We start from the raw sequence: 26,654 nt of genomic DNA on the forward strand, positions 1-26,654 counted from the left end.
ACAAGTAAAGAGGAATATTATTAGACTATAGTACGGAGTGGCAATATTCAAAACCTTTTAGTTTGCCAAGTCATTTCTTGGTCAAAAGATTTTGCAGAAAGTTAAGGTTTTACCACAAAACTAATTGGCAATATGAGAGTAGCCTAATTACTTAAGCACATGTAAGGTCCCTTTTTCCCCCGACGTGGAATGCAGTCTCAAAAAAATTTCTGTTTGAGAATCCTTCCTTTACTATTTGAAATGCTGCCTGCTTTGTACTGCGCAACCAGTTTATAGCTTTGGTAGAGGACTCAGCCTCCTCGTTATAATTTCCTAAGAATCTTGAACGTAATGTCTATCACTAGCTGGAGCATCATTGTAATTGTAAGCCAAAGGGAAGATTTGTTGATCACGTCCTTGGTGAAGATATTCAATTCCTTTGGAAAATAGCTAGATCTTGCAGCTTATCCCAACCAAGAAATTTGTTGTTATTGTCTGCTGATGAAATGAAATCATGTAGTGATCTAATGAACAAAAGCTCGTCTAAATCCATCAACGCAGAAGCCAACCAAGGGAATAGCATGGTTGATGTGACCCATTGTTCCCACTTTATTTATGAACTCTTGCGGATCTCCCCTTCCAATTGTATAACATCATGTGGTTTACCACATCGTTTTCCGAACAAACTAAAATATCTCTCTTTCCTTAGAACTATTGAGGACCAGCAAAAGATAGCTTTCCGTTAAGGTAAGAGATCCTCTCCGGATCTTTTACACCAAATTCACCCTATCAATCAATCCGAGCCCTTGAAATTTTGATCAAACGGCTAAAATTATTATAACTTTTAAAGATGCCCTCTGCTTTTAACCGTTGGATCAAATTTTAAGAATCCGAATTGATTGATAGGGTAGAGTTGGTGAAAGGGATCCGAAGATGATATCTTTCCTCTCTTTAAAAACAGTTCCTAGGCCTAACTTGTCTATGAACTGATTTGTAATCCTCTTAATAACTTGTCTATGAACAACTGTTAGGAAGTGTTGTTAATTCCTCTATGCAACAGAGTAGTCTGTGGAGTTCTCAAGAAATGCCATCAGTGGACCTGTATGCATTGTTCAGACAGCACTCAACAGACCTGAATAATAGTTCTGTAAAAAGGCCAAGCACTGGACATCATTGTTCCAACTATAGTAATCAGCGTGAGGGGAACCTAACCTTCCCATTAGAAAACACGTCAGTCAGAGAGCCTGGAAAACATACTGAACCACTTATGGGAAATAAGAGTGGTAGCATAAAGCATGTCAATAATGTCAGTGAGCTCAGCAAAAAATCTATCAACGACGCTGATGGTAAGCATATACTCATGGAAAATCAATCAGTTGATTCAAATTTACAGGAGCAACTGTTTTCTCATGGTCAGTCACATAATGAGACAAGTACACATACTTCAAAAAGAAGAAAAGGAAAGGCGGACAGCGAGAAAAAGACTGCAGTTGACTGGGACATCTTGAGAAAGCAGGTGCAAGCCAATGGTAGAAAAAAGGAAAGAAATAAAGACACAATGGACTCACTGGAATATGAAGCACTCAAAAATGCTAATGTCAAAGAAATTTCTGAGGCAATCAAGGAACGAGGGATGAACATCATGCTACCAGAACGGATCCAGGTCCTCTACTATTAGTGTTCAGTCCAAGACTTCATGTTTGTTCATTAAATCGTTAATTTTCTCCAGATAACATCACTTGATAGGTTAAGACTATCCCTTGCGATAACACTGGTTGCACAATGTTTGTAGGAATTCCAAAACCGACTGGTTAAAGAACATGGAAGCATCGATCTGGAATGGTTAAGAGATGTTCCCCCAGATAAAGCAAAGTAAGTCATTCCACAATTCATTATCTTGTAGAACGTTACAGCTACCCACTTTATGCCATTAACAAGGCCATTATTCATCAGGTTTTGTATACAGTTATCACTAATGATTTTCTTGCAGGGATTATCTATTAAGCATACGAGGCTTGGGCTTGAAAAGTGTGGAGTGTGTCCAGCTTTTAACACTTCACCACCTTGCTTTCCCGGTAACAATTATGCGACTACTGAATACTAATTATGTTACAAGAGCCTGGGGACATCTTAAAATCAATGAAATTATATATGTTCTTTGCTCCATATAGGTTGACACTAATGTTGGAAGGATAGTTTGGTAAATGAATGCTTACTTTTCCAGTACTGGAAAATGCTAACCGTATTCCCTCTAGGTACCGAATGCTGGAATCAATTCAAAAGTATCTATGGCCAAGATTATGCAAAATTGATCAACGAACCCTGTAAGCTCATAGCTTCATAAACTTTTCATATAAATTTGAGAGCGCTACTTTCAAGTGCAAAAGTTCATGTAATTTTATTTATATTTGTCGACTTATGCTTTTACTGATTAATTGACTATTGAACCATAGTTATGAGCTGCATTACCAGATGATTACATTTGGAAAGGTATGTATGCTGTTTCACCAGTTAGAAATATTATCTTTGATTAAACAAAAATAAATTAAGTACCTCATATTTTGATCGTTATGCAGGTTTTCTGCACAAAGAGTAAACCAAATTGCAATGCATGTCCAATGAGAGGAGAATGCAGACACTTTGCAAGTGCCTTTGCAAGGTTTGAACTATAATCTTTGATAATTTACATATATATTGCTGCCACTGTGCAGGAAAAAAATACATCGTAGCAAGTTATCAGAATCTCCAGATATCTCGAGACACGGGATTCAGGGTCAATTACATAATAATCAGAAATTTATAAGGAACTAAGAATTGTAGATAGTTTCATGGAGAATCTATAGTTGTATAACTCTACGTTTCACTAATCACGTGGAACAATTAAGAGATTGTACTGAGAAAATTGATACCAACCATGTTTGGTGCAGTGCAAGGCTTGCCCTGCCAGGTCCAGAAGAAAAGAGCATTGTGAATTCAAGTGTTCCAATTACAGCCGGGATAAACCCTACAATAGCTGTCACTCCCATGTCACTGCCTCCACCTGAAATCAACTCACTCCAGATAGCAGGTGTTGAGATTAACAAGTGTGAACCAATCATTGAAGAACCAGCATCCCCAGAACAAGAGTTCACTGAGCTATCACAAAGTGACATCGAGGACTTGTTCTACGAGGATCCAGATGAGATTCCTACCATCACACTCAACATGGAACAGTTTACATCGACATTACAAAACTATATGCAAGAGAAGATGGAGCTTCAAGAAGGTGACATGTCCAAGTCTTTAGTTTCCTTGACTTCGGAAGCTGCTTCTATCCCTACACCCAAGCTAAAGAATGTCAGTCGACTACGAACAGAGCACCAAGTGTAAGTACATTTCATCCCATAGTCACAAACCCACATATTCCTTGCAAAACACTGAACACAAACTGAAATATAGTAGGGCCAAAGTCCACAGCATGTTCAATCTAGGAAAACAAACTTAGTGTCGAAATTTTGAATTCGCCACCGTCAGAATTCTTGCAGGAATTTTAACAACTCTCTGCCTGGAGCCATACGTTCTGAGTTTTGGCACACATACCTATACAAGCATGTGTATACAGGCATAACTGTAAATGCTCTGACACCCTTATACATTCTGTGCTGGTATAATGCAGGTATGAACTACCAGATTCGCATCCACTCTTAAAAGGGGTAGGTTAAAATTATATATATTATATCTACAATACATGAAGCGTTCTAATTCTCAATTAATCACCATTCAACTTTACAGATGGACAGACGGGAACCAGATGATCCAAGCCCTTACCTTCTTGCTATATGGACACCAGGTAAGCTCCAGACATAAAAGAACTGAGATACATTGTTGAGGATCTTGAGATCTATTCAAATTTAATGCATTTGATTCGGTAAGCCAAGTTAGAACTTGGGATACAGATGCATGGATGGCCTAGAGCTAGCTAAATTTGACATCAGATGAATGAAGTCGAAATATTGTACATCTTACTAAGTGATACATTTATTTTATTTATATCAGGTGAGACTGCAAATTCAATTCAACCACCAGAAAGCAGGTGTGGCTCCCAAGACCAACACAAATTGTGCAATGAGAAGACATGTTTTTCATGTAATAGTATAAGAGAAGAAAATTCACAAACAGTCAGAGGGACGATTTTGGTGAGAAAAATTGATTGTTGTAATAAGTCAAAGACAATAAACTACATGCATTTGTTTACCAAAATTTAATTTAACTTGTTGCAGATACCTTGTAGAACAGCAATGAGAGGGAGCTTTCCACTCAACGGCACATATTTTCAAGTTAATGAGGTGAGTCTTATTGAAACTAATCTCCTTGAAGTTTATCTACAGAGCACAGTCTGGACAAAATTAATAGTGGTCCAGAATCCTGTACTCCACTTCTGTAAGCCAGAATGTTAGAGCCATTACTTCCAGATTTATAAACAAAGTTCTATCACGATACAGATGTTCGCAGATCATGAGTCTAGTCACAACCCAATAGATGTTCCAAGGGGGTGGATATGGAATTTGCCAAGACGGACCGTATACTTTGGAACTTCTGTATCGACAATATTCAGAGGTAAGTGATATTAAGATACCAGCGTTGCGATTTTCACATCCCATTTAGAGATGTATACTTACAACGAAAATAATTATGTCCACCAGGTCTATCAACAGAGGGAATTCAATACTGCTTTTGGAGAGGTATGTGATACTAACTTCAGTTCTTTATAATACTTTGCGATAACTATCATGAGTTATCTTCTCAGGACTAGTTATATAACAAAGGTATACTTACCATGGTTTAAGAAAAAGAAAATGTAAATGATAAACTTTGAACTAATTTGTAATTTTTGATGCAAAAGACAAATCATTGATAGTGCAATTATATGTAATTAGCCAGAGGGTCATTAAGATATTGGACTGATGATTTCTCGAGTCCTGAGTGTCTTCAAAAGTAGGGGAAATAAGAGGGAAAGAAATCTGACGAAATTTTGGTGCGACTGTTGAAAACATTGTATTAAAAACCGGTGTATGTAATTTAGCTGCACAAAGTGACAAACAAGTTTACTTATTGACTGATTGATTTATATGCAGGATATGTGTGTGTGAGAGGATTTGAAAGAAAAACAAGAGCACCACGACCCTTAATGCCCAGATTGCATTTTCCTGCAAGTAAGTTGACCAGGACAAAAAATGAAGGGAAGAAACAGCATTGATCATGGTGCAAAGAAGATTTTCATCACACGACTGACTGTGAGAAGAACAATGACTAACAAATTCTATTGCATTCAATTATTTTTCCTCTAGATGAGCGTTGACTATATGACAGGCAGGCAGCTGATAGCAAAGTATCATGCACAATATGTGAGATCTCATGATCAGTTGATTGTAGCCTGTATGTGCATTAGTATTTTTCAATAAATGCCCAAAAAAGAGCAATCCTTCCGAAAAATGTCGCATTGTCACTATCCAAAAGAAGAAGATTTCTTCGGCAGTCAATAAACAAAAAGAAAAATTACATGTATGGATGCGTGAATACAGAATATACATTAGATGAAGTGATACAAAGCGGAAAAGGCAAAAGACTGAGGTAAACGAATTATCACAAGTACAGCCGGCCTATACTTAAACAAGAATGCCGTGTCGTCCAGCGGAGCCTAGAAGAAGGTGACATGGCCAGACAGCTGACTCCTTTTCAATAGAAAGGAATAGCCAAACCAAACCAACTGGTAGGTCAATCTCAGAAATCTTATCCGCCAGCAAACCGGAGACGCAATGCAGAATTCAGAAACATATTTTAATCCCTAATGCCAGTCATTTCCACATTCTTCTTCTTAAGTCTTTTCCCACTATATGGGGTCGGTTGTGGGGGGATGCAACATGAGGACTTCCCAAGAGGTCACCAATTCTAGTACTACTCTCACCCAAAACTCGCTTAACTTTGGAGTTCAGATGCGATCCGGTGCATGTGAGTTGGTATGATCTCATCTTAAGGATTCAACGTAAGATAGGAGTGCCGGTCGACTACCTGACGCCCTCCTCCTCCTCCTTTATCTGGGCTTGGAACCGGCAATGTAAGATAAACTTACACAGATGGAGTTCCAGTCATTTCCACATTGCAGAAGAAAGTGTACTCTCAGTCGAAATATTCGACATGCTAACAATCTTTTGCTTGTATTTTAAATCCTAGATATCTGAGGTCGTCAAGGGTATGAACAAAGTTACAGGTCATATTCAAATCATACAGAAACTCGACTGTTAAAAAAATCTGAAAACATTTAGAACAATTTCTACACAAAAGAAATATGATTAAAGAATTTAATCAAATATTACACTGCTCAAGAAGGCTTCGATTCATTTAACAACCAACGTTTTAAATGAAGTTAGCTGCAACTATACTAATATTTCGAAGATAGGCAGCCACAACGTTGTAAATGACATTTACCTGCAATTGTAGAATGATGATGATGAAGAAATCCTCTCAAGCTTCTATTACTACATTATTTTAAAGCTGATACCACTCACAGTACTTCCGTTGAGCTAATATACCTCAAATAAAAACCTGCCTCCAAGACATTAACTTAAAATGGCATCAAGAATAATAAATGCAATTACTTTAGTCTAAAGTAGGAGTGGAAATCGCACTATTCATATGAACAGTGTTTTGGACCACATTTCAGTTTATTTACGAAGCTGCCACTGTCTCTCTCTGCCGCTGATCTTGATGCCGCGTGTTGATGATCGTGGAAAGGCAGGGTGCGATTGTCACTTTACCATTCTCTTCCTCCCCTCTTTCTCCCTCAGATCCCATTCTCTTCATCATTCTCTTTATCTCTCCCTCAGTTTCAATCTGCTCACCTAAAATCCCCAGATCGAACATCATCCATCTCAAATAAAAAAACCTTCCCCCTTTAAAACCTATAGAATCAGCACTAATGGAATAATCATGGATTTTTGTTTAGGTAATTTGATTTTTTCCTCTTCTGTAATTTGTTTTTGTTAGTTTATTGTTCCTGAATTTTAATTTTTCTGTTTTCTGACTTGGAAAAGTCGACCTTCAGGTGATAAAATCATGATGTGACCATCACATCTCAAAACGATGAAATCGCACAGGGCTTTGTTGATTTCTGTCAACTCCGACCACGACCAGTGTCGGGTAAGCTATCGACTACCCCCTCTTCATCTTCTTTTTCTTCTTCTGCTTCTCCATGCGCATTCCAGTTTGACTGTTTGTGTTTTGGATGCATCTTGATTTCCTTAGTATGTTTAGACGGTTCGGATGCGCCTAATAAACCAACCTAATTTGCCTCGCGCGTTTAGTCATCTCCTTCCTTTGTCTATAACCTCACGCAGAGACAGAGTTCCCCCAAAACCCTAAACGCCCAAAGGTAATTTTGTTTAATTTTTCAATTAGTTTTAATTATCTGGCGAATCCCTAGCATAAATTCATTCTTTTTCTACTCTAAATGCGTATAATTTTTTGTTTTAATTTTTTGCAGTATTGATCACAAAGCTAAGGAGCTGAAATTGCAAACGTTAACCATGGCTCGCTTCAAAAATGTAAGCTTGAAATTTTTAGGTTCTGTTTGGTTGTTGAGAAAACTGAATCAAAGAGGGTTTCTTTTTTTGTTAATTTTCTCGAAAACGTAGTTGATTGTTGTGTTTCTGAAAATTTGAAAACAGAAGAAGAAGGTGTTTGTGAAGTCGGTTTCGACGAAATGATGTTTGATATGGTTAAACATATATATTCAAGATTTTGATCTCTGTGTGATTTGGCAATACTACTTTTCACCTAATATTCCTCTCTCTCTCTCTCTCTCTCTCTCATGAAGTTGCTGATTGCATTAAAAAAAAGGTTCCCAGTTAATCAAGTATAGCCGGAAAGGGAAGCCAAAACTTTGTCCATTCAGAATTTCTACTATGAGTAATTTCCTTTACATTAGGATATTGGATTCATTTCATACTAATAAGTTTTTTATCTTACATCTTCTTCCAGCTGCGTATCTCCACGATCACTACTAGATATCTTAACCGCTTGAATGGCTTCATTTTTCGTATCTTTAACAGGATGAAACCACACTAATTTGGTTTAGGGATTTAGGGTTTTTGAGTTAGTTTTTGTGAAGGTCATTTTTTGATTTTAGGCACACTATAATCAATTACGGGTTTTGGGATCCTAAACACTTTGAAATGGTTTCCAGAAAAGACATCTTTCTAAAGGCGAGTAGTGACACTGTAAATTTCCTCAACCAATCTTCACTAGAATTTTCTCCGTCATCCTATATATTGCAGCATTAACACATTTGATAACAAATTTTCAATTTCTGGCCACTTAAGATGGCAGGAAAATGGACACAATAAATTATCCATGGTCTTTATCATAGCTGAAAATTGGAAAGTGCCTGAAATTATTAGTTATTAAACTCTTCCTTTTTGTTTGAAATGCAGGTGGTGTTGGACAAATGGGATAAAAGAAATGGTTGTTGACTGGAAAGTTATCTGAAAATAATGGAAAGAAAATTTTCTGCATCGTTATTCTTTAATTTTATGATAATGTTTTCAATGTTTTAGATTACATTGATCTGTATTATTTTAAAGAATATATAAAGATTAGTTTATAGGTGTATGCACTTAATATTGGATATATGGTATTTTTCAGGTTATTTGACATACAATTGCATATAATCTCAATTTTCTCCTGCAGATTTTATCTGAGCTTCGGAATCGTTGAAAAATTTGTCTAAATAATAAATTAATTGAAATGGTTATTAGTAATGAATGAGGTGTTTACTGTGTTTTTTTGGTGTGTACAGAGCATTTTTTGGTGTGTACAGAGCCAATGGTATGTTGCTAACGAGGGCAAAAACAAGATGCAGTTTGCTGCATATAGAAAACGGAGGTTAGTTTGATTCCAACTCCTTTTTTCAGTTTATTTGAATAGAAAATTGGTAAGTTCGAGTCCAATTTGATTATTTCTTGCTTTTCTGCTGCCTGTCTGCTCTCCCCCTTTCTTGCTGCCGTCCATTGCTGTAAAAAAAAAAAAAAAAAAAAAAAAAAAACCATTTGCCAAACCCACCAAAGCCACAAGAAAAGACAAGTAGAATTTTATATTCTCTGCTCACTTTTATTCATGATTGCTGTTGGCTTCCATTTTTTAGAAAGGAAAAGTCCCGCTCTTCTTGGACAGTACCATCTTTCTCAAAACATGGATTCGGAAAGACATCTGACAGAATTTATTTTGGCTACCACCTTGCTCTCCATTTCTCTTTTTCCTCCTGCTCTGCCTACTTTTTCAGTGTTACAACCTCTATGCAAAAAACACATTGTATGTGTTTTGCATGTTTTTGTTCATGCTTCTATTCTTTGTTGTCATTGTGGTGACTCTGAATGGAATTCTCAATTATCTAATCCTATACAATACATGATACATCTTATTTTTGTTCATTGACAGATGACGCCACATGCTTGAGATTTTTATGCCATCACTCTGTTGGTTCTTTTGTGATTGTTATTATTTGTTTTAAAATGTGTATGCTGTGTGTGCACAGATTAGAGCAGAGATCTATGATTTAAATTCAAAATAATCCTCACATCAAACTTAGTTAAGTTCAATGTTGTTTTTTGAAACTTTGTATGCTGTTACCAATAACGTTAAGTTTAAATTATTTTATCATAACATTATGTATTTAAATTTAACTAATAATGTTAAGTAATAAAACGACGTAACAAAACAACATTCATTGAGACACGCCAAAAACAAGAATCTTCATTAACGTTATTAATAAACCAATCAATATTTCATAATTTTTTGCATGTAAGTGTACTAATATCGATCCAAAGCCGCATGGCCTACCTGTGTGGTCAAATCTTTTGATATAACAATCACTCGACGTTTTCAATGTACATAGCATTAATCTTTAGTACATTAATTCAAATAAAATTGTGGCTCAAGGGAACAGTTAATGATCCACATGGCATCAAAGTATCTTACTCAATTGTATATTACACATGTGTATTGCATTATGTGTGTGCGAATACCTTTTTTCACCGTTAATCTATATTAGTTTTGAATTCTGAGTTGATTTAACTAACATGTTTCTTTTTATTTCAGATTAATTTGGTTCTCGCTAAATATATCAAAGATCATAAGACTAGAACCAATGGTTTCCAAAAAAGGTTGGTTCTTGAATATTTTCATTTATGCTTTTTCAGTTCTTTGAATGGACTTCCTATAATCCAAAATGAGCTATTGAACAACTCTTTTGCTACATTGTGTTTGCAAATCAATATTTAGGCTAATAATTGAAGGATGATTCTTTTTTGTTGAAAAATGTAATCTGGATTCTCAAACTGTGGCGGTTAATGTGGTTTTTAGGTGAATTTTTTGGGTGGGGGAGAAGGGGTGGGGGGGGGGGGGGGCTTTAAATTGTTATTCTCAATTGGTATATAAATATGTGCAAATCATGGATATCATGGAAGAATTCAAATGTTTTTTCTGCATTAGGTTGGAGAGCATGATCGTTTTCTGTTTACACATCACAAAGTTTGTTTTGAGTACTTCTCACGCCATTGAGGCACAAATGTTCTTCCTGCATTAGTTAATGTTTTTTATATCAAAATTTAATAAATTCAATTTTCCTTTGTATCCAAATATGTATTAAAGTAATTGTGATTGAAGTTTGTTTATGTCTGCTTTCCAAGATTTATTTTTTGTTTACATGTCGTACTCCGTTTATGAATGGTTTTTGGTTAACTGAAAGAATGCTTTTCATTCTTGGTTTTCAGGACTTTATCTACCGTTTACAAGTCAACCCCATAATACCAAAGTACAAGAGAAGCAAAGATTTGAGGTGATTTTTGCTCTAACTTATTTAGATTTTATATTCTGGGTTAATTATCAGCCGGATTCTGTTGCTAGATTTAGAATTGTAATTTGGTACCACTGCTGCCACCTGCCGCTTCAGTTTTCACATCCAAATGCCACAAAATGCTAATTTTAAATTCTAGGTTATGGGTAAGCATTATTATTTGGAGGCACAAATTATTTTCAGCCGCTAAACCAAGTTCTAAATCTTTTTTTGTGTAGTTTACATTAGGCTATCCAAGCCCTATTTTAAATGTATGATTGGTTTGCGTGAAATGAATGAAAAAGAGAGTCAGAATACCCTATGAGATGACTAATTCCAGAAACCATTTTAAATAAAACATATCAAAAGTGCTGAACGGAGAGCTAAAAGATTGTTTGGATGGAAAACAGATTTCACTTTGTTTTCTTTACTCAAAGTGCTTTTATTTAATCCGGTTCTGTTTCGGTTGCGTAGTTCGTGGTTCGCAGCGACTAAGAATTGTTTCCTAAGAAATCTATTGAGCTAAGTTCTTTTGGTGGGAAATTAGGGTTGCTGATGTTAGCAATGGATTGAGTCTTTCTGTTTGGTATGATTATATCTCTGAACAAGCATTAATAAATAGAACGATTTTGATCAATAATTTTATTCGGTCAAGATTCAAACTCCCATTGCAGAGCAAACTATAACTCAAACTCCCATTGTAGAACAAACTAGAAGTCAAACTCCCATTCCAGATCAAACTATGAGTCACGCCCCCATTTCAGAGCAAACTGGGAACGAGGAGAAGCAATAGGGCATGGCTATTTCCGTGGCATCGGTCGTTTTGAGATTCTGGTGTAATTAGGTTTGAACATTCTGCTCCTCTGCTTCTTGATTTATCTATATCTCGAATTTCTCTCAATTGCTAATGGATTTATCTTCTTGGGAAATTTCAGAAAGTCGGGTCGTGTGAGGAAGAAGCTGGTTTGTTGCCATTTTTAGGTATATAATTATGTGCCCTGATAGCATATTCAAAGCCTATTTAGTTATATGGGTTTTTTTATTTATCTTTCTAAAGCTTTTGTGCCTGGATTTTAAATATGTGATTGATAATTACGTAGCACGATAATTGTCAAGCATTTGATCGTTATTCATGAATACAAAATCTTCATTCACAAATCACAAGTATATGATGAGCTATTTAGAAATTCAGCATTTCCGTCATCCAATTCAATAGCATTGGGGATACTATGCTAGAATTCTATTATAGCTCCAGTTAAGAGATGTGAAGCATGAAGAATATCTCTTTAGGAAGTGTTAGCTAATCCGGTTAATTGGTCAACGAAATTAGCCATTTCTGTCATCTAGATTGGATAAGCTAGGAAGAATGTTAGAATGATTGGTCATATTCGTTAGCCCTACGTTTTTTTATTGCATAATGATGGAATTGACACGTCATTTAGTCATAGTAATTGATGTAATAAGTACGTATCAACTGCCGCATTCACTCATCTATTCTTCTCTTCATTTAGGTAAATATATCTTATTCGTGCAGTTCAAGGTGATGCATTCAAGTCCCGCAGCAACGCGCGGGCACATTTTCTAGTCTATACTAAGATCGAAAACACAATGAAACACTATTCGTAAGCACAGTGTTCCGTTTTTACCCCCACTTGGTCTCTTCTATTTCATTTATGCCACTGATCCCTTTTGACATCTGGGATCGCGCTCAGAGACTCACTGTGGCTCTCTTCGTTTCTGCTCTTCTGCAATTAAATTTACTCTCATCCCTAGAATCCAAAACTCCTCTCCATGCCCGCTGCTTCCTTTTCATCCTGGCCTCTACTGCAATCATGCCGCTTTCCCTGCTTCCGACATCGTCCTTTTTAATGGGTAAGCTCTGAAACCTTTGTAGAACTCATGCATGTTGTGTTGATTTCAAATTTTCACTATCAATCACTCTCAATATTCCACAAAACAACATTTTCTGTTCGCATATATGAGTAATTAATTTGATTAGGTTTCTGGTCAGAGTTGCATTTATATTCTTCATTTTCTTGAGGAATTTAGTGTCTAATTTGAAAAATTCAGGAAGAATATTTGATTTTGTGCAGAACCCATCTACTAAAATGTCTAGATTTCTTGATGGACTTGAGGAAAAAGATGGTAATTTGGTTTATCCATCCCTCCAAAATTTGATACCATGTATTGTAATGAGATTTTGTGTCTAATTTGAAATAAACAAAAGGATTTTTAGTTGAATTTGAATATCTGCATGTTTGATTTTGGTATTGTATAAATAGGATTTTTAATTTCAGTCTTTGAGTAGGACTTTGATTGATTGTGCATTATGGGAGGAAATGTAGATTGAAAGTGTCTGCTTACCATGTAAAAATCGCGTTAACTTTTTAACATTTGAAGTACAATCCTTTAGGAAAACACCGTATTTATGAGAATGACAATAAATTAAAACATGCAAGTCTATCAATACCAACAGGCTTGCAGATATATTTTCGGGGTTGTTTGTTTGCCTTCACTAGCTGTCTTTGGACTAGATTGAACTAATAGTTAGTCCAGTTTGATGTTTGTTATCATGCGGGACTAGTCTTAATGAGACTAGCCCGGACTCACCTACACTAAAGGCTTCACTAAGAGGTCTTAGTGAGACCCCCCAAAAACCACAAGATTGCTAGTCCCGTCTCCCTCTTCTGCAAGCAGCGTCGCTCAAACCCATATGAGCAGTATTAGCCCTCCATCGTCCCGAAAACCCAGCGCCTTTTTGGCATGTAAGTCAGTGATTTGGTGTCTTTTTCCATCTGGGTCGACCCGAACGACAGCAAAAAACAGGTCTCATGGTGATCCAAATTCTTCCGCCGACAACAAGATTGAAAACTTTAGCATTGGTGCAATGACTCTGAGTGATTTTTCTTGACCAACTGTGATTTGCCCAAAAAATACAGGAACCAAATTTGAAGAAAAAAGAAAAAAAAAAAAAAAAAAGAGCGATGGGAGATGGGACATTATACATAAAGAAACAATAAACTTCTTCTGCAAGATTGTATTTTCATTTCACATTGATCAATTACACAGATGTCAAAATATATAGCCTTTGGCTTTTTACTTTTGTACCCTTAATTACCTTAACTAATCCTTTAACCATTCTAACAAACCACAGTTATTAACTAAACTAACTACATTTAGTTTTTACCAAACTATTTTACAGTAACAAAAATGGATGACTTGTCATCCTCCTTAATACACCCCCTCAAGCAAGAAGAGGAATCAAAGTTGATTCCAATTGGAAGCTTGGAACACAAATAGCTGAATCGGTTTTTAGACAATGACTTGGTGTGAAGATCAGCTAATTGGTCTTCACTACAAACAAATTGCACTTTAATAAGTTTGGCCAGAACCAATTCTCGAATGTAGTGATAGTCTATCTCAACATGCTTAGCTCGAGCATGAAAAATAGGATTAGATGCTAACGAGATTGCTGAGATGTTATCACACCATAGTATAGGCAGTTTAGAAAGAGGGAAATGAAGATCACTACCCAAGTGAGTTTTGTAGCCGTGTGAGCTAAAGACCGATATTCAGCTCTTGTAGAGGAACGAGCAACAATACTTTGTTTCTTAGCACTCCAGCTGATGAGGTTAGGACCAAGAAACACATAATAGCCATTAGTTGATCGCCTATCAAACGTGCAGCCAGCCCAATCAGCATCTGAGTAGGCTGAGAGATCAACAGGACCCTTGGTAAACCATAGACCATGAGAAATATATCCGTTTAGGAATCGGAGAACTCTTTTGGCTGCTTGAAGATGTTGTTCCCTCGGAGCAAGCATGAATTGACAAATCTGATTTACAACAAAGGCAAGATCCGGTCGAGTCCAAGTGAGATATTGGAGTCCTCCAACAATAGATCGATATTCAGTAGGATTGGATAGAAGGGGCCCACTGTGATCTAGTTTCTTGGAACCAAGGGGTGTGCAGCAAGGTTTTGCACCTTCCATATTTGTTTTCTTGAGAAGGTCAAGTAAATATTTGGTCTGATGAAGAAAGATCCCTTTGGTAGATCGATGTACTTCCAAGCTCAAGAAGTAATGTAAAGGACCAAGATCCTTCACTAGAAATCGATCACTAAGCTGTTGAATGAACTATTGGCAGAGATGTGAGTTAGGTCCAGTGACTAGAATGTCATCCACATAAACAAGAACAATAACCAACTGATGACCATGTAGCACAAACAAAGAGGCATATGAAGAAGATTGTTTGAACCCAAGTGTATGCAGAGCGTGAAACAGTTTATCAAACCAAGCTCGAGGAGCTTGTTTAAGACCATACAAAGATTTTCGTAACTTGCACACATGACTGGGAGAAAGAGGATCAACAAAACCTGGGGGTTGTTGTATATAAACATCCTCCTTTAAATCACCATGAAGAAAGGCATTGCTAATGTCTAATTGATTTAAAAACCAATTGTATTGAACAACAAGAGTAAAAAGGATCCGAATTGTAACCGGTTTAGCAACTGGACTCAAAGTTTCTTGAAAATCAATCCCTTCTTGTTGATGGAAGCCCTTTGCCACTAGTCGGGCTTTGTACCGATCAACAGTGCCATCAGGCTTTTTCTTAACACGAAATACCCACTTGCAACCTACTACATTTTGAGAAGGATGAGAAGGAACCAAAGACCAAGTTCCTGTAGTTAATAATGCATTGTATTCATCCTGCATGGCAGCTCTCCAGTGAGCATGCTTGGATGCTTGCAAATAGGTGTTGGGAACAAATTCAAGATCAACTGGGAGTGGATGCTTGGTTGCTGCATAAGCTTTAGGCTTGTAAATCCATGCCTTAGATCTTGTAACCATAGGATGTGTATTTCCAGAAATGGGAAGATGACTTGTCTCAGTTGTTGGCAAAACAGATCTTTCTGAATTAAAGACAGAAGTACTTAGAGTTATAGATGAACTCTGACTAGTAGTGATAGGTGGAAAGGTGCATTGTAGAGTTAGAGAGACATCACCAATGGGAGAAGGTTGAGTATACTTGCTAAAGTAAAGATCCATAGAAGGGGAAGGTACTGAAGAAACACTGCCGGAATTAAACTGGTGAAGCTGCAGTGACTGAAACGGGTAAGTGCCTTCATTAAAAACCACATGTCTTGATATATAGACTCGGTTGGCAATAGGGTCAAAACACCTATAGCCTTTGTGTTGAAGACTATATCCCAAAAATACATAACTTTTGCTCTTAGCATCCAATTTGCTATGAACATAAGGTTTAAGCTATGGGAAGCATTGGCAACCAAATACTTTGAGTGTGGAATAATTCGGATGCCGATTGAAAAGAATTTCCCAGGGGGACTTAGTAATGCTAGAGATTGGAAGACGATTAATAAGGTATATAGCAGTGGAGAAGGCTTCAACCCAAAAAACATGAGGGACATTAGAAGCAACAAGCAAAGTTCGAGCTGTCTCAACAAGATGCCTGTACTTTCTCTCAGCACAACCATTTTGTTCAGGAGTATATGGACAGCTAAATTGATGTAGTATACCATGTGCACTGAGAAATGATGCAAAGGAATGACCAGCGAACTCACCCCCTGAATATGAACGCAACACTTTGATTTTATTACCAAGTAAAATTTCTACATGGTTTTTGAAGATAACAAATGTAGAAAATACATCAGATTTGGAATTCAAAGGAAAAAACCAGCTATATTTGCTAAAATCATCAACAAGGAGCAAGTAATACTTGAAACCACTGCTAGATGGAACAGATGCAGGTCCCCACAAGTCACAGTGCAAAAGTTGAAGACCTTGAGTTGTGGAAGAAACCATTCCCAAGGGAAGCTTGTGGTTCTTAGCTAATGCACAATCTGGACAGAAAAATTTACCAGTAGACAGGCCTTGCATTGCAAGATTATTAGTAGATATGACCTTGCGAAATATAGATGAAGAAGGATGACCCAAACGCCTATGCCACACTTTGACAGGAGCTTTAATACTAAGGAAAGCAAAATGTAAAGTGGTAGGAGAATGACTGGAACTTTGGAGTGGATAGAATTCATCTTTAACTGGTCCTTGCAAAAGCATTATCCCTGAAATACGATCCTTGATAATGGATCCATAAGGGTCAAGCGTCAATGAACAATCATTATCCTTAAGAAATTGATAAGCAGACAAGAGATTATGTTTCATGTGAGGAACATGTAGAACATTTCGCAGCTTAAAGGAAGTATGATGAACGTGCAGAGATGATGAACCAACATTATGAATGGACAAACCTTTACCATCGCCAATATACACTTTGTCCTCTCCAGTGTAAGGAGTGAGAAAAGAGATATTAGCAACATCATTGGTGATGTGGGAGGTGGCGCCAGAATCAATTAACCAAGACTGAGATGGTTTGGCAGAGTGATGCACACACATTGCAGCAAGTTTGGCCGAGGAATGCGACCACAGATGTCCGAATTCATACGATCGTAACAGTCAATCACCTCATGACTAGTAGAACCACTGATTTGACACGATGCTTTGAAGGTGGAGGAACCTGAAGTATTACGAGAGCCTTGATAGTTTTTATTGCCACGATTGTTAGTGAAGCTGCCACGATGATTGAGAAAAGTGCGATTACCCTTATTTGAGAAGAAGTGACCCCAAGGAGGCTTGCCACGATTTGAGTTGTATCGAGATGCAGAGTGAAGAGGTTGAGACTGAGCAGCAAAGGCAGATGGAGTAGGAAAGAGAGGAGGTTGAGACTGCACCGAGAAAGCTTGAAACGGTTCAGTGGCAGAGCCTGAGATGACATTCTTCTGTCGAGCCATAGAAAGCTCCTTAATGAGTAAGAGGCCGTGGAGTTCATCAAGAGACGTAGAGGACAGGCGAAGCATGATGAAGTCAATGAAGGACTTAAATTCATCAGGTAAACCATGTAGGGTGGCAGTAATGAGATCACGATCGGAGACTGAAGCACCGGCAACATGTAAGGAATCTACAATTTCCTTAATTTGTTGAAGATAGACAGAGATGGAATTGGATCCTTTCTGAATCAATTGAAGTCGCGATCTCAATTGATGAATGTTAGCCTCTGAAACTCCACCAAAACGCTATTCAAGCTTCACCCAAAGCTCTCAAAAGGATGAAACCCCAACTGTGAACGGGATGATTTCTTCAGAAAGTGTGGAGTTTAACTAGATCAAAAGATTTTGATCTTTTTCATACCATTCCTAAAAAACAGGTTTCATCAAACAATCAGGCAAGAAAGGCGGTGGACAAATGCCAGTGCCATCAATGATGCCAATAAGCTTGTAGCGCGTGAAGATATGAGCAAACAGCGCACGCCATGAGAGATAGTTGGAGCTTTTCAGCTTAATTGGTACCATGCTGCCAATGTTGTGAACCGTAAGAGAAGTGTACGAATTCACAGAAGGAGAAAAGAAATTAGGGTTTTGAATCGGAGAAGACGATCCAGTCAGTGGCGATTCAGATTGAGAAGCCATGACACAATCAAGAAACAGAATCGAAGAATCGAAAAAGAAGAAGTGAAGAATCAAAGGGAAGAAAGCAAGAATCGATCAAGAAACGATCGATCGAGCAGAAGGTGGGAGCGGTGCTGCTAAGCGAAATGGCGAGATACCATAAAGAAACAATAAACTTCTTCTGCAAGATTGTATTTTCATTTCACACTGATCAATTACACAGATGTCAATATATATAGCCTTTGGCTTTTTACATTTGTACCCTTAATTACCTTAACTAATCATTTAACCATTCTAACAAACCACAGTTATTAACTAAACTAACTACATTTAGTTTTTACCAAATTATTTTACAGTAACAGAAATGGATGACTTGTCATCCTCCTTAATAATACAGAGGTGAAACGAGAGAAACAAAAGGAAGGGGAAGGAGACACTGGTAACAAAAACAAAAAAGGGCAAAAATGGGGAGAAAAGGGAAATGGGAGGGAGAGGCGGAGGGACAAAAATGGGGAAAAAAGGAAAGGGGCAAAAACAAAATTTTGAAATACCCATTAAAACCCATGAAGGTTTAAGCACAAAATCTAAAATAAAATTGATAAAAGATAGATTGTGAATTGAAGAGCCAAGATTGATGACAATTGGGAGTTACCCGCGAGAGAGAAGGCTTTGCGAGATGGACTGCTGCTTTGTTTTTTTATAGTGGAATGTAAGTTTGCATAAGTGGGTTTATGAACGAGATCTTTCCAAAATGAAGAAGAGGATTCTAGAAATAAAAAGAAAAAGAAAAAGTAATAATAAAAATTAATTGATATACAGTAAATTAATATAAAATAATATAATATTGTAGTCTTGTTTCTTAGTCCAACGCTGCACCAAACATTTCACTAAGTCTAGCTTAGTCTAGTCTAAGCTAGTCTAGCTTAGTCCCTAAAGCTAGTCCAGTTCGAGATAGTCTGGTGCAACAAACGCACCCTTATGGTTTTCTTTTATGTCGAGAAAATTGAGATTCCTTTTAAAATACTTTATTGATCATATGGTTAAGGAGTACTTACTGGAACCACAGCAAAGCTACCAGCTTTGTTTTCTTTATTAGTCACTAGAAGAATAGTGGAAGCGGATGAATTTATGAGGGCTGGCTTATAGATGGATGGCTTCCTAATCTGTATGACTACCATGTTCACCGTTACTATTTAGGTTCGTCCAAAACTTGCTCAAAGAGCAGACTGTCAGTGATTTGAGCTGGTTGTAAATAGTATCATCTCTTTGTAAATAACACTTTAAAATCATCTCTCTTAGTGTAAACATGCTATATGTAAAATAATATCACCCTAAACGGTCTTAAAACCAACAGAATCGCATGGGGGCTCAATTGTTAGTGTAATCTAAATGTAGTCCACAGCATATACTTCATATAATACTACTATGGACTGAAACTACATAAATCGACCCCACAAAATAGAATATCGCACTTACACACAGATCAACAATATGTAACCCACATAAACAACGACGCCAGATCGAGAGTGTGTTTGTATTAGAGGTTCAATTTCCACATTGCGTGAATTTAAAGGATAATTGTCGAAACACATTCAACAATAGATATCCAAATAGTGTGATAAGTCAATTAAAATGCCATCAACAAACTTTCTATGATAATTAAAGATCTAACTTTGAAAAAGCAATATGCAATCTGATGCGAAGCTGAAAAATCAATGAAAGAAAAGATAGGTGAGCCAACCTTCTCCAACACATGCAAACACGGTTTCGTTTTTTATTTTTTTTATTTTTTTTTATTTTTTTGGGTTTTTTTTTTTTAATTTTTTGTGTGTTAATATCACGCATAACAAAAAATAGATTAGATACTACCATCCACATTAAGAATATTGGTTTTCGCATTTGACAGTTTGAGTAAGGGTTTTTCATTTTCAATGACTTAAAGGTACTGTTAGGGCCCAAAATATTATTTTGGGCCGAGAGTACTTAGAGTCACTCTCGGCCCAGTGGCATTTATTTAGGATTTTGTTAATAGGCCATTCAGTCAAGGACAACTGAATCCTATTACGAAGAGGTTTGGTTTGGATAAGGGTGAGTTAGTGGAAACCTAATGCAACAAGGAGTCTTAAGGCTAAGGACGCTGAGAATTAGGGGATGAATCTGGTTTCTTAAAGAGCTTGGTTCAAAGTCCTATTGGAGTTAGGATTGGTCGAGATCTAATCAGATTGGATTGAGGAGTTCAAATTCGAGTATTATTTTAGCTTGATCATGAGGGGGTTTGCTACTATAAATAGAGAAGGGAGTGCATCATTCAAGGCTTTCCAATTCAACATACAAATTGCCCTGCGCAAAACTTCTCAACAACCCTGAGATTTTCTCCTCTCCCTCTTTCTTCCCACCAACACAACTTCAGTTTGGATAAACAGCACTGTAAAGGCAACTAGCCACATCTTCAATTTGGATAAACAGCACTGGAACTGTAGAATTCGCCGATCAAGGAACACCTTCAGTTTGGATAGGCAGCACTACTTCGAGGTCGACTGGTTATTTATCCAAGTCTAGGTCAACAGGTATTTTCCAATCCTTGTTGGGAGAGGTCATCTTATCAGCCTTTTAGTGAAGTGAGGTGTTACAATTCATTAGGTTCGGCACATTGAAGGCCGAGTTTTGTTTATGATTGGATATTCACAAGTATCTTTTAGAGTTCGGCATTTCGACGGCCGAACCACATTTACCATCAAGACATATATCTCTTCAAGCTTTAGAACCCGAAGATCAAGACATGTTCCTTCCTCGATCGCAGTCGCAAGATCGAGAAGTTAGCAGCACGCCTAATGCAATATCAACACATTCTACTCCCCGGCCGAGTTCGGCTGACGAGTTGGCATGCCCCACATATAACTGAAAGACGTAGTTAGCTTATTAGTTACTCGACCTGCGCGCCACGTAGGTTCATTAATTTTTAGGGTCAACAGGTACTTATATTCCCAAAACCAAAAATTGGAATCTATGTTTGTGGGGTCGTCCCAGTCAAATTCTTCAGGTTCTTCATGTGTTTCTCAATATCCACGAAGTTGGAGTGGCTTTCTGCTTGAGCGGCCGCTTGGTTCTTCTGCAATTTGTCGGCAGAAGCTTTGATATTTATCAAGGTTTCCTAAATTTGATCCATGAATGGCATGTGTTTGTTGACTGGATCTTTACTGTTCTCATGTGCGACTATCATTTCCTGTGGTTCATTACTCGCTCTGGATGTCGACGCGTTAGGCTACGGATTATCCACTTTTGGAATAACGGATGCATCGGAATGTGGTTTGTCTCCACCAACTGGGTTAACATTAGCATTAATTGAGCTTTCTTCAACATACATGCTTGTAGTAGAGTGATCTGGTCAAGCAGAAAAAGAGTTTACTCTCAATGAAAGAATCAATTGTTGGAATCAAATTGGCAATTATAGACTTCTTTGCCATAAAACATCGCTCATCTTCATCTTGGTCCAGTCAACATCAGACACACTTGCTGGTTTATTCTTAACACCTTCAGTAAGGTACTGTTTGGTACGCAGACGGGACGGAATGGAACGAAGGTTTCGTGTTATGTTTGGTACACACATGATGGAATAGGACGGTTGTTCCGTTTTGTTTTTGGTAAGCGCATGACGGAATATAACAAAAGATTAAATGACTAATTTACCCTTGTTTCGTCTGTTATTTGGTACAAAGTTTATATGTGTGACGAGACGAGATAGTTTTTTTTTTTTTTTTTTTTTTTTTTTAAACTTGGTCATATTTGAACACATATATGCTTATCTATGATATTTTTTACACTAGCACATGACTGAAGATATGTTATGCCATGAATTCCATCTTGTTGACGTTAGGGTCATGGATAATTGCTTGAAGGTTACTAAGAATGTTGAACCATTTGATCTTTAAGTGAATAAACAATTCAAGGGGACTTGGATCCAAATTATATGCTTTTAATCCACATCATTCGAAATCAAATGCAAGCACAAATAACAAAACCCCAATATGGTATCAGAAATAAATAGCAATGGAAGCATCTCTTTAACTTGGGTTACTTAAGCTTATAAACTCTAAAATTGATGGGTTCAAGAAACAAATCCCGTAGTTAGTAGATGAAAATCTAAAACAAAAATCCTTCCAAAATGAAACCTGACACCAAGTGCACATCAAGCTCTCTATTTCTTCTATTCCTTCTCTGCCACTGTTGCCTTCTTGAGCCTGGCACCAATTGGCATGTATTCATTCTCTCCACACAAAGTTTGTCATATGCCTTGAATGATTTCAACTCATTGGTAACCTTTACAAGCTCAACTGTGGGCTTCTCACGTGCAATTGGAAGGCTACGAAAAAAGATTGAGATCGAACCTAGAGATGCAGCGGCTACGGGAGAAGATCAAGATCAAACCTGGAGATGCAGCTGCTAGAAGGCTACGGGAAAAGGCATCGGCAAAGAAGATGGAACGAAGATGATAGAATTTTACGGTTTGTTTTATAATTTGGATGGTGTAAATATTGAAAAAGATAAGGGGCATATTTGTCTTAAAATGTTATAATTTTGTGTTCCACGGGGTTGGACTGAGTCGTTCCAGGGAGAGGTGGAAAGAAAATTCAACCAAAACTTGTTCTATGGGACAGCACGTCCCACTGCCTTTGGTGCACTAAACGTAGGATGAGCGCGTTCCGTTCCATCCCACGTACCAAACGGTACCTAAAGCATGTCCTCCATTCTTTATTTTCATGTAACCCAATTAAAGCGGGCCGCATATCAGCCAAATCAAGCTTTGATACAACTTGTTGTGAATATCGCATTTAAGAATGAGAAAAAAAAAACTCTAGAAATCGAAAACAAAATAAACTAAGATAAATCACACTAAGAATTAACGTGATTCACTTATATATACCTATGTTCACGGGGCAGCAATAACAATCTTTCACTATATCAATAATGAGTACAACAAATAATATTGCCAAGCTTCTAGGACTAAGACTTGATGAAAAACCACAAAGAATAAGAAAAAGATATACATTTTTTTACCTCTTTTATTTTCTCTCTCACACATTTTACCTTTCTCTCACTCAACAATATCGCATTTAAGAATGAGAAAAAAAAAACTCTAGAAATCGAAAACAAAATAAACTAAGATAAATCACACCAAGAATTAACGTGATTCACTTATATGTACCTATGTTCACGGGGTAGCAATAACAATCTTTCACTATATCAATAATGAGTACAACAAATAATCTTGCCAAGCTTCTAGGACTAAGACTTGATGAAAAACCACAAAGAATAAGAAAAAGATATACATTTTTTATCTCTTTTATTTTCTCTCTCACACATTTTGCCTTTCTCTCACTTGAACTGTCATGCCCCAATCCTGACATACGTCTAGGATCGACACGTGACGTCACCAATTTCATGTATATCTAACATACCCCGTCTCCGGGATATGTGCAAAGCACAACTCACGATCCAACTGCGTAGTAATTTTTCGTATACTTTATGGCTGCATCTAACCTCGTTGTTAGATTGCCTACGTACCCTAAATAGGGATCAAGCCATTCGTAGTTCGTCATTCCCTACACTCGAACATTCATCACATAAACCACTATGTCCCAACGTAGTACCACGATTCAAGCATGCAACATCTGAAGGAAAATTCAACGAAGCACAGTAATATTCTCTAGTCATCTTGCCATTCACACACACATATACTTTCCAACAACATCAAGTTCTGACCGAAGCCTACATCTCTGAAGAATGGGATTTCAGACCACTCAACGAAATCAAACAACATCAAGTTCTAGACCACTCAACGAAACCAAAATACCAAATGCGATTCTGGACCACTCAATGGAATCCAAACCAAGATACAATTCCGGACCACTCAACAGAATCGTGGAGACAATGCATATCGAACCACTAATGAAATCCAAGCTGGATACGATTCTGGACCACTCAACGGAATTGCGGATCACGAGGGATTCTGGACCACTTAACGGAATCCAGACGGAGTAAGGAATCAGACTACTCAACGGAACCCCAGTGGAAATCCAGTTCCGGATCACTTAACGGAACCGAGCAGAAGTCCAAGAAATATTGCAACGCTCAAAGAACAAGACATGATACAAGTACTCAAAATACAAAAGCTCAATGAAACAAGAAATGGAACAAAGCACAAGGTACACAATTAGAATGGCTCAACGAAACGAGAAATGAAATAATGTTACGATATGTGAAACAAGTCTCGAAGTAACAAACCCCATGACAATGGGTTCATGGTCCACTTTTAGCCCTCACATTTCATCATATCAGGCCAAACATGCCACACTCCACAACAAGTTCAATACACATGTCAATCACATAAAATAAACAAGCATATCATAATGTGATGCCATCAGTACGTAAATTGAGGTGCATGTCAATCGAGGAAGACACGTCATCATGCTGAGCCCAATAAGCTCTATGGAATCTCAACAACACTCTAAGTTCAGCAACACACTAGAAGAACTCGGGCTAGTTGACTAAAAAGTCAATTGTCGATCAAGATCGAGGGTAGGGTCCATAACCCTAGAAATTTAAACCGGAAGATCCGCCTATCAGATTTTTGATCCGTAACTTTCCAAGAATCTCACTACTCTTCTAAAACAATGTACTAAAATTTCATCACGATCCATCGGTTGGATCTCTACCAATCACTAAGATTAAGTGGCAGTCAACGTTTGATTTTACAAACATAGAAATCCAATTCGAAAAGATTTGTACGTCTGATTCCTGATCCGTCAGTTTCTAATGTCCTCAAATATTATGTACTATAACGTATTAAAGTTGGGTGACAATCAAACAGTCAGATAGTCAAATCATAAAATGATCAAGTGGTGTAATATTTAATACTAGGTTCAAACTATTGAACCACATCAAACAGATACTAAAACTAAAATCAGAACACCGAATTTAACTTAAAAAGGCTGCATTGGCCTACTAGCTACACGTCGCCGCTGGTGGCGTTTTTCGACAAATGGAAACCCTAAATTTTGACCAACTCTAAAATTCACCAAATTTTGCAGAAATGTACAACTCAACGAGAGAAACATTTTTCATACCTGGGCCGAAGCCTAGTTTAGTCGGGAAGGGGCTAGAAACTCTCTCGAAGCGTCGGAAACCCAGAGAAGGGGTGAGCCTCGATCCATCGAATTCGAAGTTCCGCCGCCCCCAAACTTGTTTGGGGTTTGTTCCTGGACTCAAGAGACACCTGAGGGTGGTGGTGGTTGATGGAGAATGTTTCAGGAATGGTGGATTGAAGGTTAGGGTTTCACGGCACCCGTACGTATGTCCTTCATGAAATCACAACAAAAACTTGTCGATTTTGGCTTTAATTAGATACTGGGATGACGTGAAGGTGTTTGGGGGGTGATGGGAGGTTGAAGAAAGCCATAAAAATCAACGAAAAACCTGTTGGAACAGTCCTAGGAATCCGGGTCAGTGTTCGGGTCGTCGGGTTTGTAAACGGGTCAAAGGGATCCGGTGCTCCTCTCTCCCTCTCCTTTCTTCCCTTTCTCTGCTTTCTGATTGGGTAGTTCCACACCTCATTTCTCTTATTTTCTTTCCATCTCAGCCACACACATGACTTTATCTCGGCTGTTCCTGATCCAATAAATCTTGAGCCTTCCAGATAAATAATTAAAGGACCATTTTGTTCTCAACTTCAATTGTTTATAACTCATTCGTTATAACTCCAAATTACAATCAGTTTGCGCTCACGCATTCGTATTGACACGTACTATCGAAAAATGTAAAGAAATCTGGAAAATTATGAAGGGATCAAATACATCCTTGAAAATCCGCTTAATTCATTAAGGGCATTTTCGTCCCTTTACTTATCAAAAAATTTGTACGCCGCAAATATATAAGCGTTGAAACTACAAATACGAATACAAAATATAGAATACATAATTTTAAATAGTGAAATCCGTGGACGGGATTTCACATCCTTCCCCCCTTAAAAAAATTCATCCTCAAAATTTCCATTGTCATCCCCACCTACTCAACATTGCAATCGAACTCCTAGAGTGGTATACAACTTATTGTTTTGATCCAATTCAAAAGTAGTACAATAGCCCTTTATATAGACATAATAAAGGTCTTCTTCAATAAATCCTAATTGAAATCTAGTTATGAATCATTCTTCAATTCAGAAATTAACTCCAATTGGGTAAGCAATTTAAATTGGGTAAACAAACTTCAATTGGGTAAACAATTCCAATTGGGAAAGCAACTCCAATTGGGTAACCGACTCTAATTGAGAAAACCACTCCAATTGAGAAAT

The 26,654-nt window shown here is 37.4% G+C and overlaps 2 protein-coding genes and 1 pseudogene across 2 annotated transcripts; 1 reads left to right on the plus strand and 2 right to left on the minus strand.

Annotated features, from left to right (window-relative positions):
• Positions 1-1,063: 1,063 nt before the first annotated feature.
• LOC137747997 (transcriptional activator DEMETER-like) lies at positions 1,064-5,325 on the plus strand. The gene is made up of 15 exons (XM_068488112.1): positions 1,064-1,642; positions 1,772-1,851; positions 1,970-2,054; positions 2,151-2,179; positions 2,235-2,303; positions 2,433-2,469; positions 2,556-2,638; positions 2,907-3,344; positions 3,635-3,671; positions 3,751-3,808; positions 4,015-4,154; positions 4,239-4,304; positions 4,461-4,575; positions 4,662-4,700; positions 5,094-5,325. Exons 1-15 carry the CDS (start codon positions 1,064-1,066, stop codon positions 5,213-5,215), a joined length of 1,977 nt encoding a protein of 658 aa, XP_068344213.1. The 3' UTR covers positions 5,216-5,325.
• A 544-nt stretch (positions 5,326-5,869) lies between these two features.
• Positions 5,870-5,989, minus strand: LOC137749074 (5S ribosomal RNA; annotated as a pseudogene).
• An 8,317-nt stretch (positions 5,990-14,306) lies between these two features.
• LOC137747999 (uncharacterized mitochondrial protein AtMg00810-like) lies at positions 14,307-14,837 on the minus strand. The gene has a single exon (XM_068488113.1). The coding sequence runs from the start codon at positions 14,835-14,837 to the stop codon at positions 14,307-14,309; it is 531 nt and encodes a 176-aa protein (XP_068344214.1).
• Between the last annotated feature and the right edge of the window lie 11,817 nt (positions 14,838-26,654).

The sequence above is a fragment of the Pyrus communis genome, chromosome 10 (genome assembly GCF_963583255.1).
Source record: "Pyrus communis chromosome 10, drPyrComm1.1, whole genome shotgun sequence".
In the NCBI taxonomy this organism is placed as follows: domain Eukaryota; kingdom Viridiplantae; phylum Streptophyta; class Magnoliopsida; order Rosales; family Rosaceae; genus Pyrus; species Pyrus communis.